The 20974-nt window shown below is 39.5% G+C and overlaps 2 protein-coding genes across 4 annotated transcripts in view; one reads left to right on the top strand and one right to left on the bottom strand.

Moving 5' to 3' along the window:
• Positions 1-4837, bottom strand: part of zdhhc17 (zinc finger DHHC-type palmitoyltransferase 17) — a 34665-nt gene extending 29828 nt beyond the window's left edge. The window contains exon 1 of the mRNA XM_049566165.1: positions 4763-4837. Coding sequence (XP_049422122.1) covers positions 4763-4825 — 63 coding nt within the window. The 5' untranslated portion in view covers positions 4826-4837. The remainder of the gene's footprint in view (positions 1-4762) is intronic.
• Positions 4838-9918: 5081 nt separating this feature from the next.
• Positions 9919-20974, top strand: part of osbpl8 (oxysterol binding protein-like 8) — a 121924-nt gene continuing 110868 nt past the window's right edge. For all 3 annotated transcript variants that reach the window (XM_049566152.1, XM_049566154.1, XM_049566155.1), the window contains exon 1: positions 9919-10270. The gene's annotated coding sequence lies outside the window, so the exon portion shown is untranslated. The remainder of the gene's footprint in view (positions 10271-20974) is intronic.

Below are 20974 nucleotides of genomic sequence, written 5' to 3' on the forward strand. Positions count from 1 at the left end.
TCACTGCATCTGCAACGACTATTTGCTCAGTCTAGATTGCACTGTTATTGTGTTGTTCCTCTTGCCCGCTGTTGCCACAGCTCAAACTCAGATCTGATCTGAAATGAGAGCCATTTCCAGGGACTAATTCAATATTCACGGCACAGTTTACATCCATGGATCACGGGGACGCAGAGGGGAAACACTGGTTTTACGAGGGACGTAACGGGAATGCTCCAAGGAAACAGAATGCGTGTTTTCCACTTTGTACCACAAGTGAAGGATCATATCAAGAGGCTGAGTGTGTGCCCTGCCTTTACGTGCCTTTCATGTGAGAAGGCTTATTTGATGTTGAGATGTTTGCATTTGACATGTTGAACTGGTTAAAAATAAAGGTGCACGGCCTTTCAGAGTTGGCAGCTAAACTTCAGATGCTCTAATTCAGGTGCCTCATACATTCAGTCTCACTCTCTCTCTCACTAGCATCTACCCAATGACCCAGATTCCAAGCAGCACCCTACTGAAAAGAGGGGCAACTTTAAGCCAAGCCTGTATGGGCGTAAAAGAAAATAAAATAAATTTATGACGAGGCTACTACAGACATATTCCTTCAATATGACAGGTAAATGTGCAGCCAGAAGGTCATTTTACGAACACTTCTGTGCAATAATTTAAAGAAGCTGGAGGCACCTCTAAATCCATGGCAGACAATTACTCTTGCAAGATTGGAAAATAAACTTCGGACAAGGTGCTGGCACAATTGTGGTCTTGGATATAAACAGTCAACAAAATGCCATATATTGTTTCTCTGATGCATAATTCAAGTTTTGATTGATAATGGTGTATTTACTGCCACGCCTGCACAACAGGAGTCAACTGCATAAAATAAAACTTTCTCAGCTCCACCATGCTGTGACACTGGGTACATTTTTACCTCTTTGAATCTCTGCTATCAGTGCCTATGTATGTGTGTGTGTGTATGAGCTGGCAATAACCAGCCACCCTTCTCTTCCCATAGTATTCCATCAGTATGCAATGTCAAGCATTGGCTCAGCCTCTGACACTGACTCCAGACTGACAAGACTACTTGAGTAAGTCGATCTGAGGTCTCTTAGACTTCCCACTCAGGTCACGCTGTGACATCCAGATAAACAAACAAAAGGAAGGAATCACTCACAATCCACCATGTCAAGGGAACAAGGAACAGATGGTAATTATGTTTCCATTAATTAGGAGATCCCTCGCTCTAGTAAGTCTTAACTGAAAGTGTCGAAGATAAAAGATCTTCAGCCATCAGCATCAGCAAGGACTAAGACTACATCCACACTGATTCGCCGTTTTGGAAGCACTAAAACGTAGACCTCTGAAAACACGTCTGACCCCCTTTTATTTTGAAAACTCCAGGGTTGCGTTTTATTCTGGACGGATGGAAACGATGACACAGACACCCAAGTTTGCTTCCGGATTGGATCTTATCAGTCACAGCCTGTCAAATCAAAACATTATAGCTAGGTCTATATCTTTTGTGATTTCATCCTTCTTGTGTGGGCAACGTACTATTTTCCCATTTCCATTGCTTCCTCCGGCTGTGGATAATGCTCCCGGCCAGTGCTGCTCTAATATGTCCGTGTGTTTGGTTTGTGAGGAATTCCAATCTGCTTTCACCCTCCTTGACCGCCTTATACTCAAGCTACTTTTATTAACAGTTTCACCTTGCTGTTGGTTTTAAGCTAAGAAATCTCTGGCCCTTCTTTTTGGCATCTCTGTAGTATGTCCTGTGACTAGGGAACCAACCGTAAAGTAGACAATCTGCTTCCTGTTTACATCGACACATGCCCACTTGGTGTACATGAATCGTCATGTGATATGTGTTTTCAGGTATGTTAATACAGACCAAGTTTATTTTTGAAATGGTGCTAAATTGCTCGTGTGGATGGAGATTGCTTTTGTTAAAACGCCATTTTAAAATGACAAGGTATTAGTGTGGATGTGGCCTAACAGGAAGCTGATTATGCCAGCCTACATCTGAATGTTATAGTGCCACAGAGAGGAAGCATTTTATCTATAACACAGAGGAAAACAATGCTGTTTAAATGCAAATGAGTAGAGGACAAGGTGTGCACACAATGAAAGACCAATTATCTTGTGTAAACTGATCAATAAAGGTACATAGGCTCTACATTTCATCCACTTAGGAAAGACTAGAAAATCTAGAGTTAATTGTGTGTGTTTACAGTCTTCAGGTCACAATGTGAAAAGCCTTACTCAAGTCTTTTTGGTCAGCCTGGAATAAATCCTGCAAACCATACAGATTTACTACAGAAGATATGCACGACAGAAGTCTATTTAACATGTAACACATGTTTAACTAGGGTTTGACCCAGTCTTGAGAGACTGCTGTCACAGCCTTAAACCCCACTCTATAGATCCAACTACCAAATCCAAAAATTGCAAAGAATTACATTGCTTAAGCACCAAACGAATGTATGTTTGTGGTTCTTTCATCACTACCACTCTCACCCCCCCACTTGCTGGTCTTTCTTTATCTTCAGCTAAATCAGGCTGTAGGTTAAATGACATTTGTATGTTAATAATAACATGAGGCTAAATCAAATGATCAATCCTATTCCTAACAGAAACATTGGTTCACCAAAGGCAGCAAGCAATGCTGCAATTATCCTATACTGGGAGGGGCATTTGATGACATATGGTGACTGATTCAGATCAACCTTTGTTGGTATAACCCAACTGTTTCGGTTGTAAAGTGGTATTAAGTTTCACTGCAGCATCAAAGGAAGAAAAGGTGATCACAATCTTAAAAAGAAACAAGGCTCAATCTCTGGTAATAATCAGCAGCCTTGCTATCAGATAAAGAAATGGAGGATAACATTACAAACAACGGTCTTCCCTTGTCTGATTCTCCTTCCTTTGTGCAAACTGACATTTATCAGGTCACGTATGAACTGAGAGCCAATATCACAAAGAATGCAAATCTATTTGTAGCTATTTGACTGCACAAGATGTAGCATGATTACCACTCATGTTCCATAATGTGATAATTAGACTACAGCATTCAGTTTTTTAATTAAATGTTTTGGATCACCAGCCAGAATCGCGACTAGATCTTCGAGACACTCTCACCTTACAGTAACCAAAACTAGATTATAAATCACTAAACTATTTTCACTACATATACTAACCCTTCTGTCGGTGTCTTTGAGACTCACCGGATATTGAAGATTTATTAAACATTTGCACTGCACACACTGCCAAGATTAACAGTAAGGTAAATTACCCCACTTGACCAGCTAGCTGCACACCAACAAGCAAAGTAGGACTGCTGAGAGAACAGCAAGCCACCTATCATTGAGGCAAACTACTGTATGTAATTGAGCTCTTCCTGATGATGATATTACCTACACAGCCTCTGATTTGTAATGAAGATACTGTTTGTTATAGCCCATATTAACTCTACCCTCATTTAAGTTTCATGTGACTTTGGTAGCTATGTCAGCTCAAATTGGTTTACAACTTCAAGCTAGCTAGGAGGAGTTCCTTTCAGGTTAGCCAGTGTTATCAGCTGACAGTGTTAAAGGAAATCAGCTGCAAAGTCTTAGATAAATGTAATTTTATATTTCATTGTCCTTTTAAATTAATACTTTTTTGTTTATCTTGATTCACGACTTGGGTTTGAGCAGTATACCTGTTTTTAGGTGTGCAGTGGTAACAAAATTGAGGGTTATCATACTATGTACATTTACTTATCTATGAAATTGGGGGAAAAAATGCTACTGGGTGGAGAATTTAATTTTTATTTTAGTTATTTCTTAAAAGGGGTACTTTTTTTTACACAGTTTTCCATTTAAAAACTAGGTTCAAATTTCTAGTATAGCAATATGGCCTTTGTTCATCCACTTAACCCTTATGTTTTTATTTCTTTCAGAGTCACTGTAACTGACAGTAATTCTTAAGATATATAAATATATAATTGTGTGATACCGTATACTATCATATAGTGAAACCGTGATATGTTGTTATTGTATTGTGAAACTCTCAAACCACTGATACTTTAAATCCAAACATAAAGAAATATTTCTAACATTATCAAACGTGATATGACAGACACAACGAATGCTACATGCTAAACTGACAGATAACGTTCCTGAGCATTCCAACCAAGTGGAACTGCTGGAGGTTAGCTAGCTAAAGATGACTACATAATTTCATACTAAGACACGAATGTGGTTTTCAAGAATAAAAAGGGGCCTTTTTTTATTTGTGGCTGTTAATATTAACTTAGTATGACCACCGACTGGACATTACAGCTTAATATACCCATACACACTTGACCCCAATTTCCATCACCGCAGCTAACCTATACCAGCCAGGACTGCCAGTTTAGCTACAAAGCTAACGTCGTATGCCTGTAAGGATTAAGCATTAACGTTACTCTTTCCATTACAGACGTGAACACGCCGCTTATAATCTTGTTTACTAGCTGCACGGCCGTCCCTGCCACGGAAAGCACCACCTAGCTTAACGTTAACATGAACAGGAACATCTGCCCAGCGTTTGCTTGCTATGCAGCAGGAGGAGGGTGCTAGCATTAGCACCGTTAGCACCGTTAGCTGCCTGCCACCCCCCACCGGTGGTTTTGCAGGGGGCATCGGAGTTCCCAGAAAAAGCGCGGCCAAATCTCACAGCCACCCACACGCAGGCAGGTGTAATATGTTCGGTAAATGTTCATGTGTTCGTGCGAAGGCGTTAAGTCCAAGGACCGTACCTCGGGATGGAGAATAGGGACGCAGCCAGCCTCTTTCTCATATTCCTCCATAGCGTCAGCCATCTTGGTGGTGATGTTCGCTGAGCATTGTGGGAAACAAGAGGCTGTGCAGGGGGAAAACAAACAGAGGAGGAGGAGAGAGGAGCTGTCAAATACACTGATGAAGGACAGGCCATATCATACAGAAGGTCACATAATCATATCATAGCCAGTGACCGGGGGTTACTAACATACAGCAAAATACATTTAATAAGAAGTATAATAATAAGAATAACATTTGTTTGTGCAGCAACTTTCATACAATAAATGCAGCTCAGAGTGCTTTAGAAAAAGGAACTTAGATGCACCATGTGCTTCACATGAGAATAGATATAAAATGAACATGAAACAGGGATAATATGCCATAATAAATGCAAAATAAGATGGAAAACAAAACCCACTGGGTAATAATAGTAACATCACATGCACAGAATGCTTTTCATCATGAAAATACACATAGAATTAATATTAAAAGCCGGGGTAGATTGCCACACTTAATGTAAACTAAGATGGAAAACAGGGCTGCACAATTAAAATGTTAAAATGTCATCAAACTCACAACGTGGCCAAGTATAACATCCACACTGCAGAAGCTGTAGTTATTTGACAAAGGTAAATTTGTCACAACATACCATTATAGACGAAGCATTGCAGTGCTACAGAGACGCCACATCCTGTAAATCATATTCCAGATGTAAGGGAACATGCTTATTTGGCGCAGACCCCAGCAGAAATCACATCAGCATTTGTATTATTATTTTTTCAGTGAAAATAAAAATGCAAAAATCACTATCCCAACTAAAATCGCGACCTATATCGCAGTCATATCTGTCAGAACAATTGCAATGTGATTTTTTTCTACATCATGCAGTTCCAGTGGAAAATAAAACCCACTTGCCATTAATAGTAGAAAATAACGTAATAATTTAATAATAATTTAATGAAAATAGCATAATAACAATAATAATAATAATAATAATAATAGCATTTTAAAAAATAAAACAGAATGCATACAATCAAGTAAAATACAGCATTTTAAGAGAAGTGTAACAGTACATAAGTGCAATGCAAAGTCTAAAAAAGAGTTGAAAATCAGGAAAATCATAGCTAGTCAAAGGCTAGAGGAGACAGAGACAGAAGAGATAGATTTTTTTTATTATTACTTATTACTTACAGGTGAAGAGAACATGGCAAAGATGTACTCAGGGCACCTGAAGGAGACAGGGTATGTGGATGACAATAGAGAAGGTAAGAGGAGGCTCAAAATGGGCCCATAGTAAAGTTTTGCCCCTGGTTTAGTTTGTTAATATGACAAAGGCCAAAGTCAGTTAGATCAGCTCTGCAGTGTGTATTATTATCACTGTTGTTTTTAATGTGTTTATTTATTATTATTATTTTTATTGATTTGTGGTGGATTGGGACTGGTGCTGTACCCCCTCTTGTGCAGATCTCTATTGCCCTGCTTGTTTTATGTTTGTTAGTCAAGACAGAATGTCTCATTTGACACAGAACCGTCATGTACCACCCGAACCAAAGTCAGTAAAAAAATTTGAATTATTGATTAAAAAAAAACAAAAAAAAAAAAAACAGCAAGAGTGTAGTCTTAAATCTGGTGTTTTTATATGTAAAAGGTTTCTTTTTTTGTTTAATTGTTGATCTGTAATTATTTTTCAAGTGCTGACATGCCATTTTAAAATTTTGAGCTTCTATTACATTTTTTTTAAAACAAAATTCAGATACATGTATTTCAGTTTTTTTTAATTTATTTTTTGAACATGAACAAGATTTCCTTTGCAGACTCTGAGATTTAGCATGAGATCGGATATGCAGTCTGGATACACTAATTTGATTAGTAACTTGAGTAATTCAGTTTCTGCTATCAGCCCATCAACCCCTCTCTATTATCAAGTAATTGTGCAGATATTATTTATTATTCTTTGTTTATTTGTTTGTTTGTTTGTTTGTTTCAAATCTGGACAGCTTCAGAGCAACTGCAGGAGTCGAATATGCATATTCACATAGCTACAGTACTTGCATGATTATCCTATGTGTACTCATTAAATGTGCACACATAGTGAACTATGTAAGTGTACATTGTGTGCATGCATGTATGAAGTGATGATCATTATCTTATCAGACACTGTGACAAATATGGTTCATTTAAAAATAACCTAAAATCATAGTTAAAGAAAACTTTTTTGTTTGGTGTATTGTTGTCTCTGCTTTAACATGTTTTCTATGCTCTTAGAAAGTGTGCTCTGTTACGTGTAGACCGCAATATTGCTGTTCCTGTTTTAATGTATGGTATGTGTTTTTTTTTATTTTTTTTTATTTTGCAGTTGTCATCACACCTGTCAAGGGACTACAGTAGAAAGGTAGCCAAGTAGGCTAAACTGGCACATTCACAGAAATGTTAATTAAGGCCCATTGTCCCTGTAATCTCAAACTGTATCAATAAATAAATAAATTACTGGTTTTAGACTGGAGCTGTCTGTAGCAAATACTTTAGGACAGCATATTAGTGTCAGGTTAAAAAAAAAAAAAGCTCATAAGTATTTTGGATGATCATAACAAAACACTCCAAAGAAACCTGGGCTGAATGAATTATTTAAGGTGAGACGGAAGTGCCATATGACACTAACAAAACACGTTAATTCACAATAATTACATATATAACCTATATTATTTATTTGAATATAGAATAGATAAAAAAAATATAGTCAGTGTTTACAGTTATAAGGAAACCTCCATAATTGCAGTCATGGAAGACTGGGTGACACCTGACATTTCAAGGCCAGAAGCAGCCAATGGAAAGCATTGCAGTTACCCATTTGTGCCTCTAGATGTCGTCCATGTCCCATTTTATGTGTCTACTAAAGCCAAACCTCCATCAGCCACTGGGTGTCGCTCTTTACCCAAGTATACATGCAGCTCCCTTGCTGAAAACAACTGTAATATTCCTGTTCAGTTTGTAAACCTACTGATAAGTGCAGTGTGCGTCCAATATTACCATAAGAGGCCATAAAACAATGTCAAGTACGTCTAAAAGAAATGATACTACATACCCCCCAGGGCACATTAAAGCACGTTTACCACAATGATTTCAATAAGCATGCTCGTCATGGTATGTGATGTTATATTATGAATTTTATTACACTTCATATTTCAATTATTGTATTCGATATATCAATTGGACATATGAATCTACTCATAGAAGAAGGCCATAATGCCCATCCTCCTGACGTGACATCTATATCATGGCTAAATATGACGTTACATACATAACTACATGATCTCTATCAGAAACTAGAGTGTCCATTTGGTCTGCATTTGAAGCAAGAGTGGACTGGACTGGTCACATGTTCACGCTGCCCTGTCCAGCCCGGCAAATCAGATGATCGCCGAGCACATACAAGGGAGGAAGTCTACTGTTATTGTGTCAAGTTACCCCGTTTTAAATTAGTAACCGGATATTGAGTGTTTGGCCTTCAAAGTAAAGCCAGGACAAAAATGAAACCATATTATGAAAGGAAATTAACTTCTACTGCCACTTTTAACACTACTGTAAATTATAATAAGAATATAGATTTTATTTACACATTATGTTTAGCACAAAAGTAATTCAGAATGTGCTTTATGGAATAATAACAATTTAACAAATAGTAATAAAATACATCAAAGGTTATACTCAACCATACTAACATCAAAACAAACAATATAAAAATTCAAAAGGCAGCAATATTCAGGTAGCAAGAGTCATTAAATAATGAATGATAAACAAACAAACAAACAAAAAAAATATTAAAATCTAAAATACGAGAAAGGTATTCAAATTAAAAAAGGGTTTCACTTTACAATATAAGAAAGATATGATGGCAAGAAGCCTACATTTTTTAGATAGCCTATGCATAGAAAAAGGAATGTCATGCCACATTTAGGGGTTTTACAATTTTGGTTTCTACTTGTTCCAATGTAGTGTCTCGGTGAGAAGTGAACTTTTGGGGTTGAAACAAACGGAAACTGGTCTGTGGAATTTTTTTTTTTACAAGCAGCACGGAAAAAACTCAAAATTTTACTTGTATAATTTAAGATTTAACACTTATATAGCCTATTTAAAGAGAAACGCCACCTAAATTAAAATTTCTTACATGTTATTTCCATGGCCTGAGAAAATTCAATCAATATCTGTGAACAAGCGCTACTCTCTCTCTAAGCCAAAGTCTCAAACTTGTGATGTCATCAAGTCCAGAGCTGCTCCATAGACAATGAATGGGAGCCTGATTTTGTGGCACAACAGAATTTTTGTTTTCTTTTTCATTACCAAATGAGTATTATTCTATAGTAGTGTTCTCAGTTCTGAAATAGAACTACTCATATTCCCCTGGATGCTCTCAGTACCCTGTTTTTACACAGAGATCCCACTATAGGGCTGCTATGAAGTCCCTTCTTAATGCCACCGTTGCATTTTTGCACACAACCAAACAACAGCAGCATCATGCAACAACAGTATCGGCCTCTAGTGTGACATATAACATATGCGTCGGCAGTGCTTTATATACAATAATAAAGGCATAACATGGCAATGACAATCATTTACCGCTCCCTCTGCTCGGAGGGTAAGGATTTCCCGGACCACACATTTTGTACATTTTATACAGAATGGTGAGGCGGCATAATGGTGTTAAATTCCTGCCTTGAAGATGTAGTATAAGGGGCTAGAGTCATCTCGACACATATTTCCCAATTCTTTGTCTATGGAACAGTTCCAGTCTTTAAACGCTATTACATCACAGATTTGAATTTGAACACTATAGTGTTTGGATTTCAGAGAGTTATTAATTTCTACTATTATTTTTGGACTGTTTTAGACCATAGGAAAAAAATGTATGAATTTTAAAAATAGGTGAAGTTCCCCTTTAAGGCCATTATAACAAAATAAAATTGGTCTAGTTTCAATTTAATTAAATAACAATGAAAAGCATGAAATATATTATGATTAAAAGCCAAAAGCCGAGATTAATTTACTGTCTTTATTTATACTCATTTATTTCATTTTTTGTCGCTTTTATTTTGAAATTTTTAACCGGAAATACTGTGCATTCCGGTTTCTTTGACCTTTGTCCACTCAATACTGAAACCCATGACAGAATCGAACAGGCGGGCTTGTTGCTACCGTATTGACTGAATATTGGTAGTCAATAGACAGAAGAAAGCATCCCAGTAACTGTAAAATTATTTTTTAACCGTCCAAACTATAATATCGGGCCGACATGACGCCGCTGGGCTGAGGAGGACGCGAGCCATCCCCAGCTGACACAGTGAATGGCTGGTAATAAACATTAAATCGACGTTAGCTAACAGTTAGCAGACAGACAAACGCCCCTGAGGACCGCCTGAAAATCTACAGCCTCCGTTTCCCGTTCTTGAGCCAGTCATACAACATACCGGGAGACCCCCAACGAAGCAAAGGTAAGTACTGTACAAGAAAGTGACAACAACATAAAACGAACGTTGCCATCACCAGATGCTAATGTTGATTAAACGGTGCTAGCTTAATTGCTAATTCGCTGTGTGAGTGTGTGGCGAGTTGACAGCCGTTGACTCCGCAGTCAAGCAGTGCGTACTATTATGTAATAAACCGGGTTAGCGATAGCTGGAGTATGTTTAGCAGCTTCTCCATCTCCATACGCCTCTCTTACTTCTTTGCCAAACTCAAACCCGTGTGAACATTTCTACTTATCGTCTCCATTTGGTTACAAGTGTATAACGTTAGCTTGTTTGCAGTCGAGCAGTCAGGACGCGGTGTGCTATGCAGCAAATTGGTGAGTGCTTAATTTCTCTACACTGTGTGTTGGAGATTTATGGCAGAAGCAGTGGATTTAAAATCTACTCGGCTTTGGTGTTGGTATGTTTCAAGAACAGCTGCTGCTGTTGTTACTTTCCCCTGCTGTCTACATGTAATTCCCCTCTGCATCGTCCTCAAACACATGATCCTGCTGCAGTGTTGCATGTCTGCAGCCTCCTCAGCCCCTGGTGCTCTGTTACCACTTTCACCTGACAAGAGACAGGAGCAGAAACAGGAGACTGGCCGGCAGTAAGGACTGTTCCTAATTGTGTCAGACAACTGATGCATCCGGCAGATACTGGTCTGTTACCAGATATCTGATCCCAGCCTGTCATGCTACCCTATTGAGTTATCACGGAACGTACTACTTCCTGTCTACTTGTATTTTCATGCATGATTTGTGTATTTATGTAGTTTTTGAATGAGGTTAAGCAAATTGTTTATTTATATCTGACAGCTGGATATTATAGTCTAGACAACTGGAATTAAGCAACCATGTAATTGACCTCATGTGATTTGAATCAGTGACAAAAACACCAATCAGTTTAGTGTGCCTGTGCCAATTTAGGCTCTGAAACTCACATTCCGTATTTCCATGTTTTCCATCCTCTGCCTATTTCCATGTAAATGAAGGGTTATCCCAGACTTTCCATGCCAAACTTTTGCTGAGGTGAGGCTCGCAATCCAGGGTCACAGGAGCGACGAGCTCATTTGCCAGCCAAATGAAGTTTCCATTCTGTCCTTCTCAGACCACAGAGCTTGTTGCCTGCACACCGCTGTGGTCGACAAATGTACTCTAGCTCTAAATGTGAATGCAGACTTCACTTTGGGAGTACAAGCATTGTATTAATACTGACATGCAAAGGAAAACAGCAATAGATTATTTTTATTTGGGTTTTTGCTCAGTTAAAGAAAGAACCTGAATAGAAAACTGTATCTTAATCATTCTGGGCTTCAGACTACAGTCCAATGCATAGCTTATTGACACGCTGCACATTCACCAAAGTGAAGATTCAGCAACAGTTCGCCAATTTATAACTTAAAATTTTTTGTTTGCAGAAAAATCCGTTACATTTTCTGTTTATTGTTACCTGTTAGAAAGCCTTCCTGGAAAACTATGGCTGTGGGAAACGGGCTTGACAGGAACATTCATCTTGAGATGATATTAATGAAGCTGATTAATGATGCCAACTAAGTGCTGGGCCAGAGGCCTAACTTATCACAAAAAGAGAGTTTTTTTTTCTAGCCATGTAACAAGGCCTTGTGTGTCTGCATTAAGCATTTTCAGTGGTTGGTGTATTCCTGCTTCACATAAATAATGCTTTGCTACAATACATTAGGTGAATTAGGTGCATAAAAGGCCAAGCATGGATTTTTTAGTTGTGGGACAGAATACTGTACATCCATATGTGCATCTACACCTGTTTTTACAGAGCTTAAGGGTGGAGTCTTTTGTCCACAGTAGCTTTCATTTGTGTTTTATTGATTCATGTGTTTGCACATGCATAAGAAATCAGATAGTGAGGCCCTGCAGGATGTTGCGATGTTGCAGCCTTAGCTGTTCACGCAAGTTCAACCTATCCCTGTGAATTTTGTCCAATAACTGCAACTTTCCTGTGAATTTGACCAGTCATCGTGGTTTCATGTGAGTCACCAAAGTCACTTTATTGTTTCTGGTTGCAAAGATGCAGACATGTGAGACACAAACGTCTCACATTTACCAACAAAAATGACTGCTAAAATCGTGCAAGGCAATTTCCTGATGTGTGGGTTTGTTTTTGTGTGATAAAGATTGTTGAGGAATAATTTAGATAATAGCTTAGGGGGGGCAAAATGTAGGGGGTAGGTTTGACTGGTAGGTTTGACTGATTTTCTTATAAATGGTTTGCTTCCCCTGAAAGCTCTTTGTCAGCATCACCTTGATCTTCTTATACATCCATCATTTCTAAACCCTCCCTGTAAGGAAAAACAGATAAAATAGAAATAAATTTCAATGCTTTTTGAGCAAACAATTTTATTTTTTCATGGTCAGTATTGACATTTAACATCTCAGCAGATCAAGAAAGAATTTTTAAGTATTATAAAAGACCTATTGTTGCAAATATTAAGCGATTTTCTCAATAGAATATTGCTTTCCCGAGATAAATGAATCATTCAGTTGCACAAAGATGGCATCTGCTGACGGAAGCACATGACTGTGACTCGCAGCAATTTGTCTGTTTGCCACTATTGCAAAATATCACATATTGGAAACTGGACTGGGATTGCATCTGTTATTAACCCCTGTTTCCCCATGATGCATGCACACATGGTTTGTGAAAGTGATACATTCCATATTGTGTGGAATGGGAGCTGTCTGAGTTGTGCTTTCTGATGGTAAATTATTTTGTACAGCAGATCCATTGTGATGTATACACAACCTTTTCATACACACATATGTTTTTGTTGCTCAAAAACGTCTGATTTTCATGTTTATAAATAAGTATAGTTACAGCACAGTTAGTGTTTTATCTCAGAGTGTATAAGCTGAAAGCCTTGTGTAAGTAAATATGCAGTTATACTCCTTAATCACAGTTGTGAGTGGTTTCACAGCGGCCACATCATGAAACAATAAAACAACCCCCTTGATCTCAGTCCCTCGTCGAGTGAATATTCACCTGTCAGTGAGGCTCAACTCCCACAGCAGCCTCATCTCTGTCTGCCTCCAGACTGTCACACTATTAGGAGCCATAAAAATGCCGTGTTGCTCATGAAGTTATTTAAATGCCAAGGCCAGTGCATGAGTGCGGCGTAATCTTCCCAGCTGGAACACTCAGGCCACTGGCTGCGGTTTGGCTGATTGGATGCATTTGCCCTGACAAATGCCAGATGTGCTCGAAGTGAGACAGTTGCCTCGTACTTCTTTTTCAGTGTGGATTTATCCAGCAGCAACACACAAATCAGTTTACATTTCGGCTTTTCTTTAGCAAGTAGTTCAGCAGCCTTCATTAGCACCCAGAGAGAGTTACCTGTGGCTGACCAATGAAAACAGCTGGCACCGTTTCGTTGTCTCAGCCGTCATTATTCCAAGAAGCTCAGCTACCCTTGGCTCCCGTACGTCAAACAAAACTGAGCTAACATGCACCTGTCCCCAGTGATGAAAGGGTTTAGTTTAGCGTGGTTTCTTGTGGCAGCCTCGCAGCAGGTCCGCTGTGGAGCAGGATTTGTTATTTGATAAAGGAGCGTGGGCGCATCAAGCCCTTTATGAGTGTCTGAGTTCATTAACTTCAGTGTCCACCCGCGTCTGGCCCCCAGAGCATAGCTTTGGAGCTGGAGGAACCATATTACTGCCCACCTGAACTGCAGCTTCCTCCTGTATCACAGAGAGATCTGCTGAGATACAGAAAAGGCTGCAGATGCAGTATTGGCTTCCCTGCACTATAGATTTGAAGAATCATCTCTCTAGTTTTTATGTTTTGCTGACTCAAACAAACAAATTGAGAATTATATCCTGTTTCCAACTGTGTGTCTTCAGTCATGTAGAGATTCAAGGACAAAACCTTTAATCTACCGAGTCACTTAAACCATTCCTCTAAAGCTAAGTTGCGATTGTGGATCAGCTGCTGTTTTGACGTGTGTGAGCATCCAGATCAGCAGTCCCCCTTCCAAATGGAAAACATTAACATGACCTTACTAATCTTTCATGCCAAGTGAGTATGTGTTTTTTTTTATTTTACAGTAGTATGAAGAGTATTAGCTTAGAAAGTGAGCTGCCTCCACTTAAAAGCCTGGAAGTCTTGGTATGAGCAGCGAGTAGAGTTATGTAATACTGAGATTTCAGAGATACACAAATTAAATTCTCATCCATTCATCTTAAAATGATTACTGTCACAGCTTTGACATCTGTCAATGCCAGAATGCCATTTGATATGCAACGCTGAGGTCTCTGTATTTGGTATCAAAATAAAATTTAGTTGAACTTGTCGACTGGTTAAAAACATGTTAAAAAATCAGGGCAGTGTGCACCACTATGGCTATCACAAATACACATTACCAGAAGTATACCACACAGCACAGTAGGGCTGTCAACGAATATTCTAAATTCAAATTTAAATTCGAATTTGAAAAAAAAATGGACCTTTGAATGTGAAAATTGAAGTTCGATTGTGGAGGGAAAAAAAACACCACCGCAGCTGTCCTCTTTTCAAGTGGCCGTTGGCCTGGGCCGCTGCACTGAACACACTGCATAGGCCACACTGCCCGCGGAGGTGCTGCGAAGCGCAGCGCACCGAAATTCTCGCGCGAGCCGGAGCACTTCCGTTCACATCAGACGTGTATTTCTCCATGCTGGTCGACAAGTGGTTCTGCTCCCAGCTGTTGTCTCCGTCACCCGGCTTGACACATTCGCTTGCGGCTCATGCAGAAAATAGACCAGACGCCGAAACGATCGCTGCAGGGCGCGAGCCTGCCACGGAGCTGCGCAGCACAGCCGGTGTGGATGACACAATCGGTTAACATGGGCGGTGAAAGGAAACTGGCTTCGTGTTTCGGCACTTCGAGGCTATTCGTAGCGCTTCCGTGGGCGGTGTGGCCTGACGGGTCAGAGAGGGGGGGTGAGCGAGAGGTCCACGGTCGTTTATAACGTAATGTTATAGATAATTGTTTTATGTGTTTTAATGTGTAGGTATGTAAATGTTTTCAAAGACGTTTATCTTGAAAATACGTGCAAGTAGTTATGTTTCCTTGTATTAGTTTGTGGACATAATGCGAAAAAAAAATTTGAATGGTTCGAACCTATGAGTTATTTTTAGAAGGAATATTCAGATGTCATTTTTGAGCAATTTTGACAGCCCTACAGCACAGTGACTAGCAAAAAAACAAAATAAAAACATTGACGTCTTGACGTGAAGCAGTCTCAGTTGACTCAGGAGACTCCAAGAGACGATTCGAATTTCCAACTTTCAAGGGGCAGCCGTAATCACAACTGCCCAAGACAGTGCAGTTGCAGCTGCACTACACAATATAACTACACAATAACCTTGCTCTAAGCAGTGTCACACTTGTGTGTTTGTTATAAAAGAAGGATCAAGGTAATATTTTTCATTAAATGAATTAAAACATTCTTAACAAAACGTTGTACAAAACAGTGAAGGCCTGCATGTTTCTCTGAAATAAATGTGAAGTGTTGAGAGAGGTTTCATCATCATTCAACTTGTTCAATGTAAAATACCATGACAAGGTGAATAAAGCATTCCTTCAAAATAGTCTCTTCTTCTGCACTCTGGTTTAATCATTATGAGACCTGGGCTTTCTTTGCTATTCACAGATTGTAATTAGGGATGGGCATGAGTGCTTTGGATGACAGAATTTGCTACCGTTGTGAAAGTGTGAGCTCAGCACCAGGGACAGCTGGTGAGACACAGCTATCTTAACCTAACGCGTTTAACAACAGAGACGTTCCAGTGTCGGTGTGAATTTGTTTGGTTGTTTGGTAGCTGCTACTGCTGTGTTCGGGAGGAGAGTGGCTCTGGAGATGGTCCTTTAGTGCTGCGTCTAACCTATGTAACAACAGCAACAGAAAGTTTACTGTTTTTTCTTTTGTAAACTTTCAAATTGCACTCATTTTTCTTTGTTGGCCAATGTACATTCGTATTTTTACATTAGATTGTTTTGCAAGTGCTAGTATTGGATTACTCTATAATAATTTAATGTGGGTACTCAAATATAGAAATGACTTAAAATGCCCATCCGTGATATTAATTTGAATCAAACCCATGTCTTGCCCTCAGAGAGGAATCTGGCTTTGCTGCATAACTATTATTACAGTCACCAGACTTGCCGAAGACGCTACCCAAAAACAATTGTGTCTGAGCTCATGAGCTGACTCATGAAAGCCCGTCTAGGACTGTAGGTGTAGCCTTTGACCACACCTAGCATTGTACTGACTGAGAAGATTTCAGCTGTGTCACAGAATATCTAAAAGAAGAGACACAAAATAAAAACACCCTGGATATAACATTTGACAGGTGGTGCAAATGATTACCAGTGAAGAATGTTTCTACATGAGACAAAGAAGTTGAATGACAACAATCCTCCTTCGCAGCACTTGTGTTTTTGTGTTCAATGGAAACAGAGGCCTTTGGAGTATGACGTTTCTTTTGCTGTGTTACTCTTTTTATGTGCTTTTGGCAAAGGTTTTTTCTTGTTTTGGCTTTAAATATTTTCCAGCAGGGGTAAAGGTAATATAAGGGTAGTTAAAAAAATGCCTGAATGAAAAAGTTGCAGATTTCTGGTGCTCTTGATAGTTTAGCTATGCCTCATATCCACTGCTTATGGTTCGACTCAACTTGACTTACTTTTGGTACCATGTGCTTTTCTCAGTTTTGTTTTCCACTGCAGATAGCAGCCCCTCAATGTATGTTGCTATAGAGACATCGCAGGAAACTGCAGTGACATCATCTTCTGGTGACACTTGCTGGATCTTTTCATTGGCCACAATGTCTGCACTTTGTCAGTTGTACTGCATAGCTCTGAGGGCTGCCATTTTTAAAAATCTGGGGCGAGTGAATAAAAATTGTGGTTGCTATTGACAGTAGCTTGGCTTTTTAAAAATGGTGGGTTTGTTTGATTGTTTGTTTTGTGCTAGTGACAGTTCTCTCTGACCAATCAGTGGTCTACAGTTTTAACTCCAATTTCTACTCTTGGCTCTGCTCGCTCAGAACCTCGGCTGAGGTGGTACCTAAAACAGTACCAGCTACTATAGAGCAGAGTCCTGCATGGGTCCAGTTTTCAAGATCCGGCCCGACCCGACCCGGCGACGTACAAACCTGCACCCGAACTGCAAACCCGCGCATCAGACCAGTTAGTACCGCAACCCGACCTGTGACCCGGATTTAGAGTAATCATTTTGGGTCATATTGGCTGAATATTGAACAGCATATCGCCACAGTTAAGGTGCCAGTAAGTAAACAACGACCTGAATGAAGCAGCTCTCACAATAAAAACCTGACTTCAGCTCCATCATCAACCCTCTGTGTTCTTCTCCCATACGAGTGTAAAAGCACTCGTTTGTTACGTTTAATGCTTTTAAACTTTTAATCTATGTAAAGGAACTTTACATGTGAAATAATAGACTCACTTTCTGTCCAGAGCGACGTTCAGCAGTTACGAGCCGTCACGTGTTTTTAGAATCCATCGAGGAGAGAAGCAATCCATCAGGGAAACACTTCAGAAACATTATGAAGTGACAGTTGTACGTTTTATCCACTTATTTCCCAAATACCTAAATAATTATTTACTGTTTTGGAAGCGGCGCTTGTTAGACGGTGGCAGCCATGTTGATTCTCTTGTCCAATCACAAATTGTGTTATTAGATGGTGAAACACGTGTAAACAGCTGAACCAGTGACTGCTGCGAAATAGCGGAGGCGATCCTCAGAGAGTAAATAATGACCAAGATAGTTATCTGTAGTTTACCGAACTAATGACTGATGTGTTTATCTAAAACCCGCGATCCGACCCGCATGTTATTTTTTCCACCCAGATCCGAACCCGGGAAAAAATGTTTTTTTTAAAAACCACCTGCAAATCAGCTGTTTTTGCAGGTACCCGGTGGGTACCTGACCCAGTGCAGGACTCTGCTATCCAGAACTTTTGTTAATGGAAAAGCAAAACACAGAGAGTTGAGTTGAGGAGAGCTGAGACATACCATGCAGTGTTAATGCGGCATCACACTCTCAGTGAGTTGTTACATTCCCGTTTTTCTCAGCTTGTCTTTTTTGTCTCTCTATTTTAAAACAGGGTGCAACTATTATTCTATTATATGTTAGACAACCCTGAGAGCTCAGCATGTTTTATGTTTTCAAAATGAAAACTGCAAAAAATGGCATTGTTTTCTACAGGTTAATCATTTGCAGCAACAGTCCTGACCATTTGTCCCCAAGCACTTATTATCGGCTTCTGGCTTAAAACTCCAGAATGAATCAGGGGAAGATGGTGGTGGTGGTGGCGGCTGCTTCTTTAGCTGCATTTTCTGTCCCCTCGTAAAAGCAACTTTATGACATGTTGACATCGAACACAGACAAACATCCACACCTCTAAAATCCACAGTGTTAAAGCTCAGAGCGGTGTACTTAGCTCTCCATAAAGGGTGTCCAATTTCACATCAGTCCTCTTTGTCCAGCTCAGTAGAATTGATCCTAAAAGGGGTGGATCCTTTTATTGCAGCAGAGTGGTGTGTTTATAATAAACTAAATGTGAAATGAAATGTGTTAAACATTGTAACTTTGATATCGAAACTAATAGTTACAAATACCATTAAATGTTTAATGAGTCACTTCAGGATGTTATGGAGCTTTGTTTGATTGTCGAGGCTAAAAATGATTGAAATTGTAACTGGCAATAAATTTTATTTAGATTTTTTGACAACTACTCAAGCAAATGGAGTTACAAGTGTTGTACATGCTGTGCTTTCTGGTGTCCTAATTCACTCATTCAGATTTCAGAGACCTGGGCACAGCCACAGCTCTTTGAGGGATGCACAATGCGTTGCCTTTTACCAGCCTGTTTGATACCGGGATGGTGATGTTTCATATCAGTATGAAAAAGTTAGTGCCCATGCTAACTTATGGTCAACAAAACGGCACCAGTTTTTAGCTTTTGACAGGAATACATTTCAGCCACTGTGTGCTGCACATCTCCCCCGTACTGCTGGCAGAAATCTGCAAAAATCACCACAGGTCCGGCTGGAATAATCCCCTCAGGCTAAGCTGTGGCCTGAGGGGAAAGAGACAGTGGCTATGACGCAAGCTCACATACTTGAGTTGCGTTATTCACACAGAATTTGCATTTGGGGTGCCACATCTCTAAACTTGCATGCCTTCCCAAGTTAGGTTTCAAACCAGGCATACACTGTAAGACTTGAACACATTTTAAGACTTGATTTTAAGCCACTTGGCTCATTTTTGAGTCAGACTTTCAGCTTAGTCTGGCATCCTTACTGTGCAGTGTAGAGGGGAGTGAAGACCGATCAATGGCAACCTGATGCATCATGGGGACAGAAAATCTTCTTGCCCCTTTTTGTGTCCTCCTCCTCATACAATGACAGATATGAGGGAGAGAAACATTGGCAAAAATGCATTATTGTGAATTGTACTGGTCTAACATTACAGACCTCAGCTAGCAAACAAACTTCTACCTGCTTTGGACCTTTCAATCAAATCTTTACTGACAGTTGTCAGTAGCCCAGATGTTTCTTACAGTGTCTGCACTCAGCTTCGACAATGGGAACACATAGTATGACACATAAATTGTGAGTTTTGGCTTTACATTGCATTTATTGGTATATTAGGAGTTGAAATTAAATAACAGGCTCCACTCGTACAGTGAATGGCCAGATGATTTGGGCTGATCATGACAAAGCAGTGAGGAAGGAGGAAGCTAAATACCTAGATGGCATTTAGCTCTAGTGAAGTAAGTGTCTCCTCCATATCCCCAGTGTTACAAGCAGTCATAATGCAAAGGTCAGTGCCAGTGCTGTGAAAATCATACAGATTCCCCTGAAGTTCTAGGATAACAAATCAAGAGACCTTAAAGGCAGAAGTTAATAAATTGTTTTTGCATGTTAATGTCCAACATGACTGAACGCAATTCAAAACAAAACCTTTCTTTAAAGATGAGTTGTTTTCATAAGTTTGACTTGTATCTCGCTTATTTTCTTTTGGTGCTGTTCTTATCAACCCTTTAGCATTGTCTAAGAATTCCTTCAGCCTCTGTTCTATCATTGTTTAGATAAGTTATCTCTGTGGGCCCATCTCTTCACCTTGTGTTCAGGTTGTGCAGGCTTTACTGAGTCTCTGGGCAGGGATTTAGCTGATAATTGCTGTTATTTATGGAAAAGAATGTGTCTTTCTTCAACAAAGAGATTTTTAAACTTTGAAGTATTGGAGAATCAAGCCTTTGGCTGTGCTCTGTCCTCCATCACGCTTATAGAACTTGCACTAAGTGCGTGTCACATTGCAAAACTGACTCCACATAATAAGTCTTTGGTCTTAGTCTTCATTCTCATTAATCCAACTGAGGATGGCTTTTCATTGCAGTGGTGTAATCTCCTTACATGGTCATGACTTGTGCACCATCCAGTAAGGTCAGACTAGTTTCCCCAGTCTCTCATTAGAAAGCTTGTTTGCAGGCAGCGTTTTGTAAGATCTAGGAAAGTGCTGAGGGAAATAGTTTAGTTGGAATTTTGATGCCAGCCCCAGGAGAGATTTTGTCCAAAGCTTTTACCAGGAGAGGTGAAGCTAAATAGATTAAACAGAGAGAAATATTGAAGAGGTAAAATATTATTATATT

Source organism: Epinephelus fuscoguttatus, linkage group LG22 (genome assembly GCF_011397635.1).
Source record: "Epinephelus fuscoguttatus linkage group LG22, E.fuscoguttatus.final_Chr_v1".
Lineage (NCBI taxonomy): Eukaryota > Metazoa > Chordata > Actinopteri > Perciformes > Serranidae > Epinephelus > Epinephelus fuscoguttatus.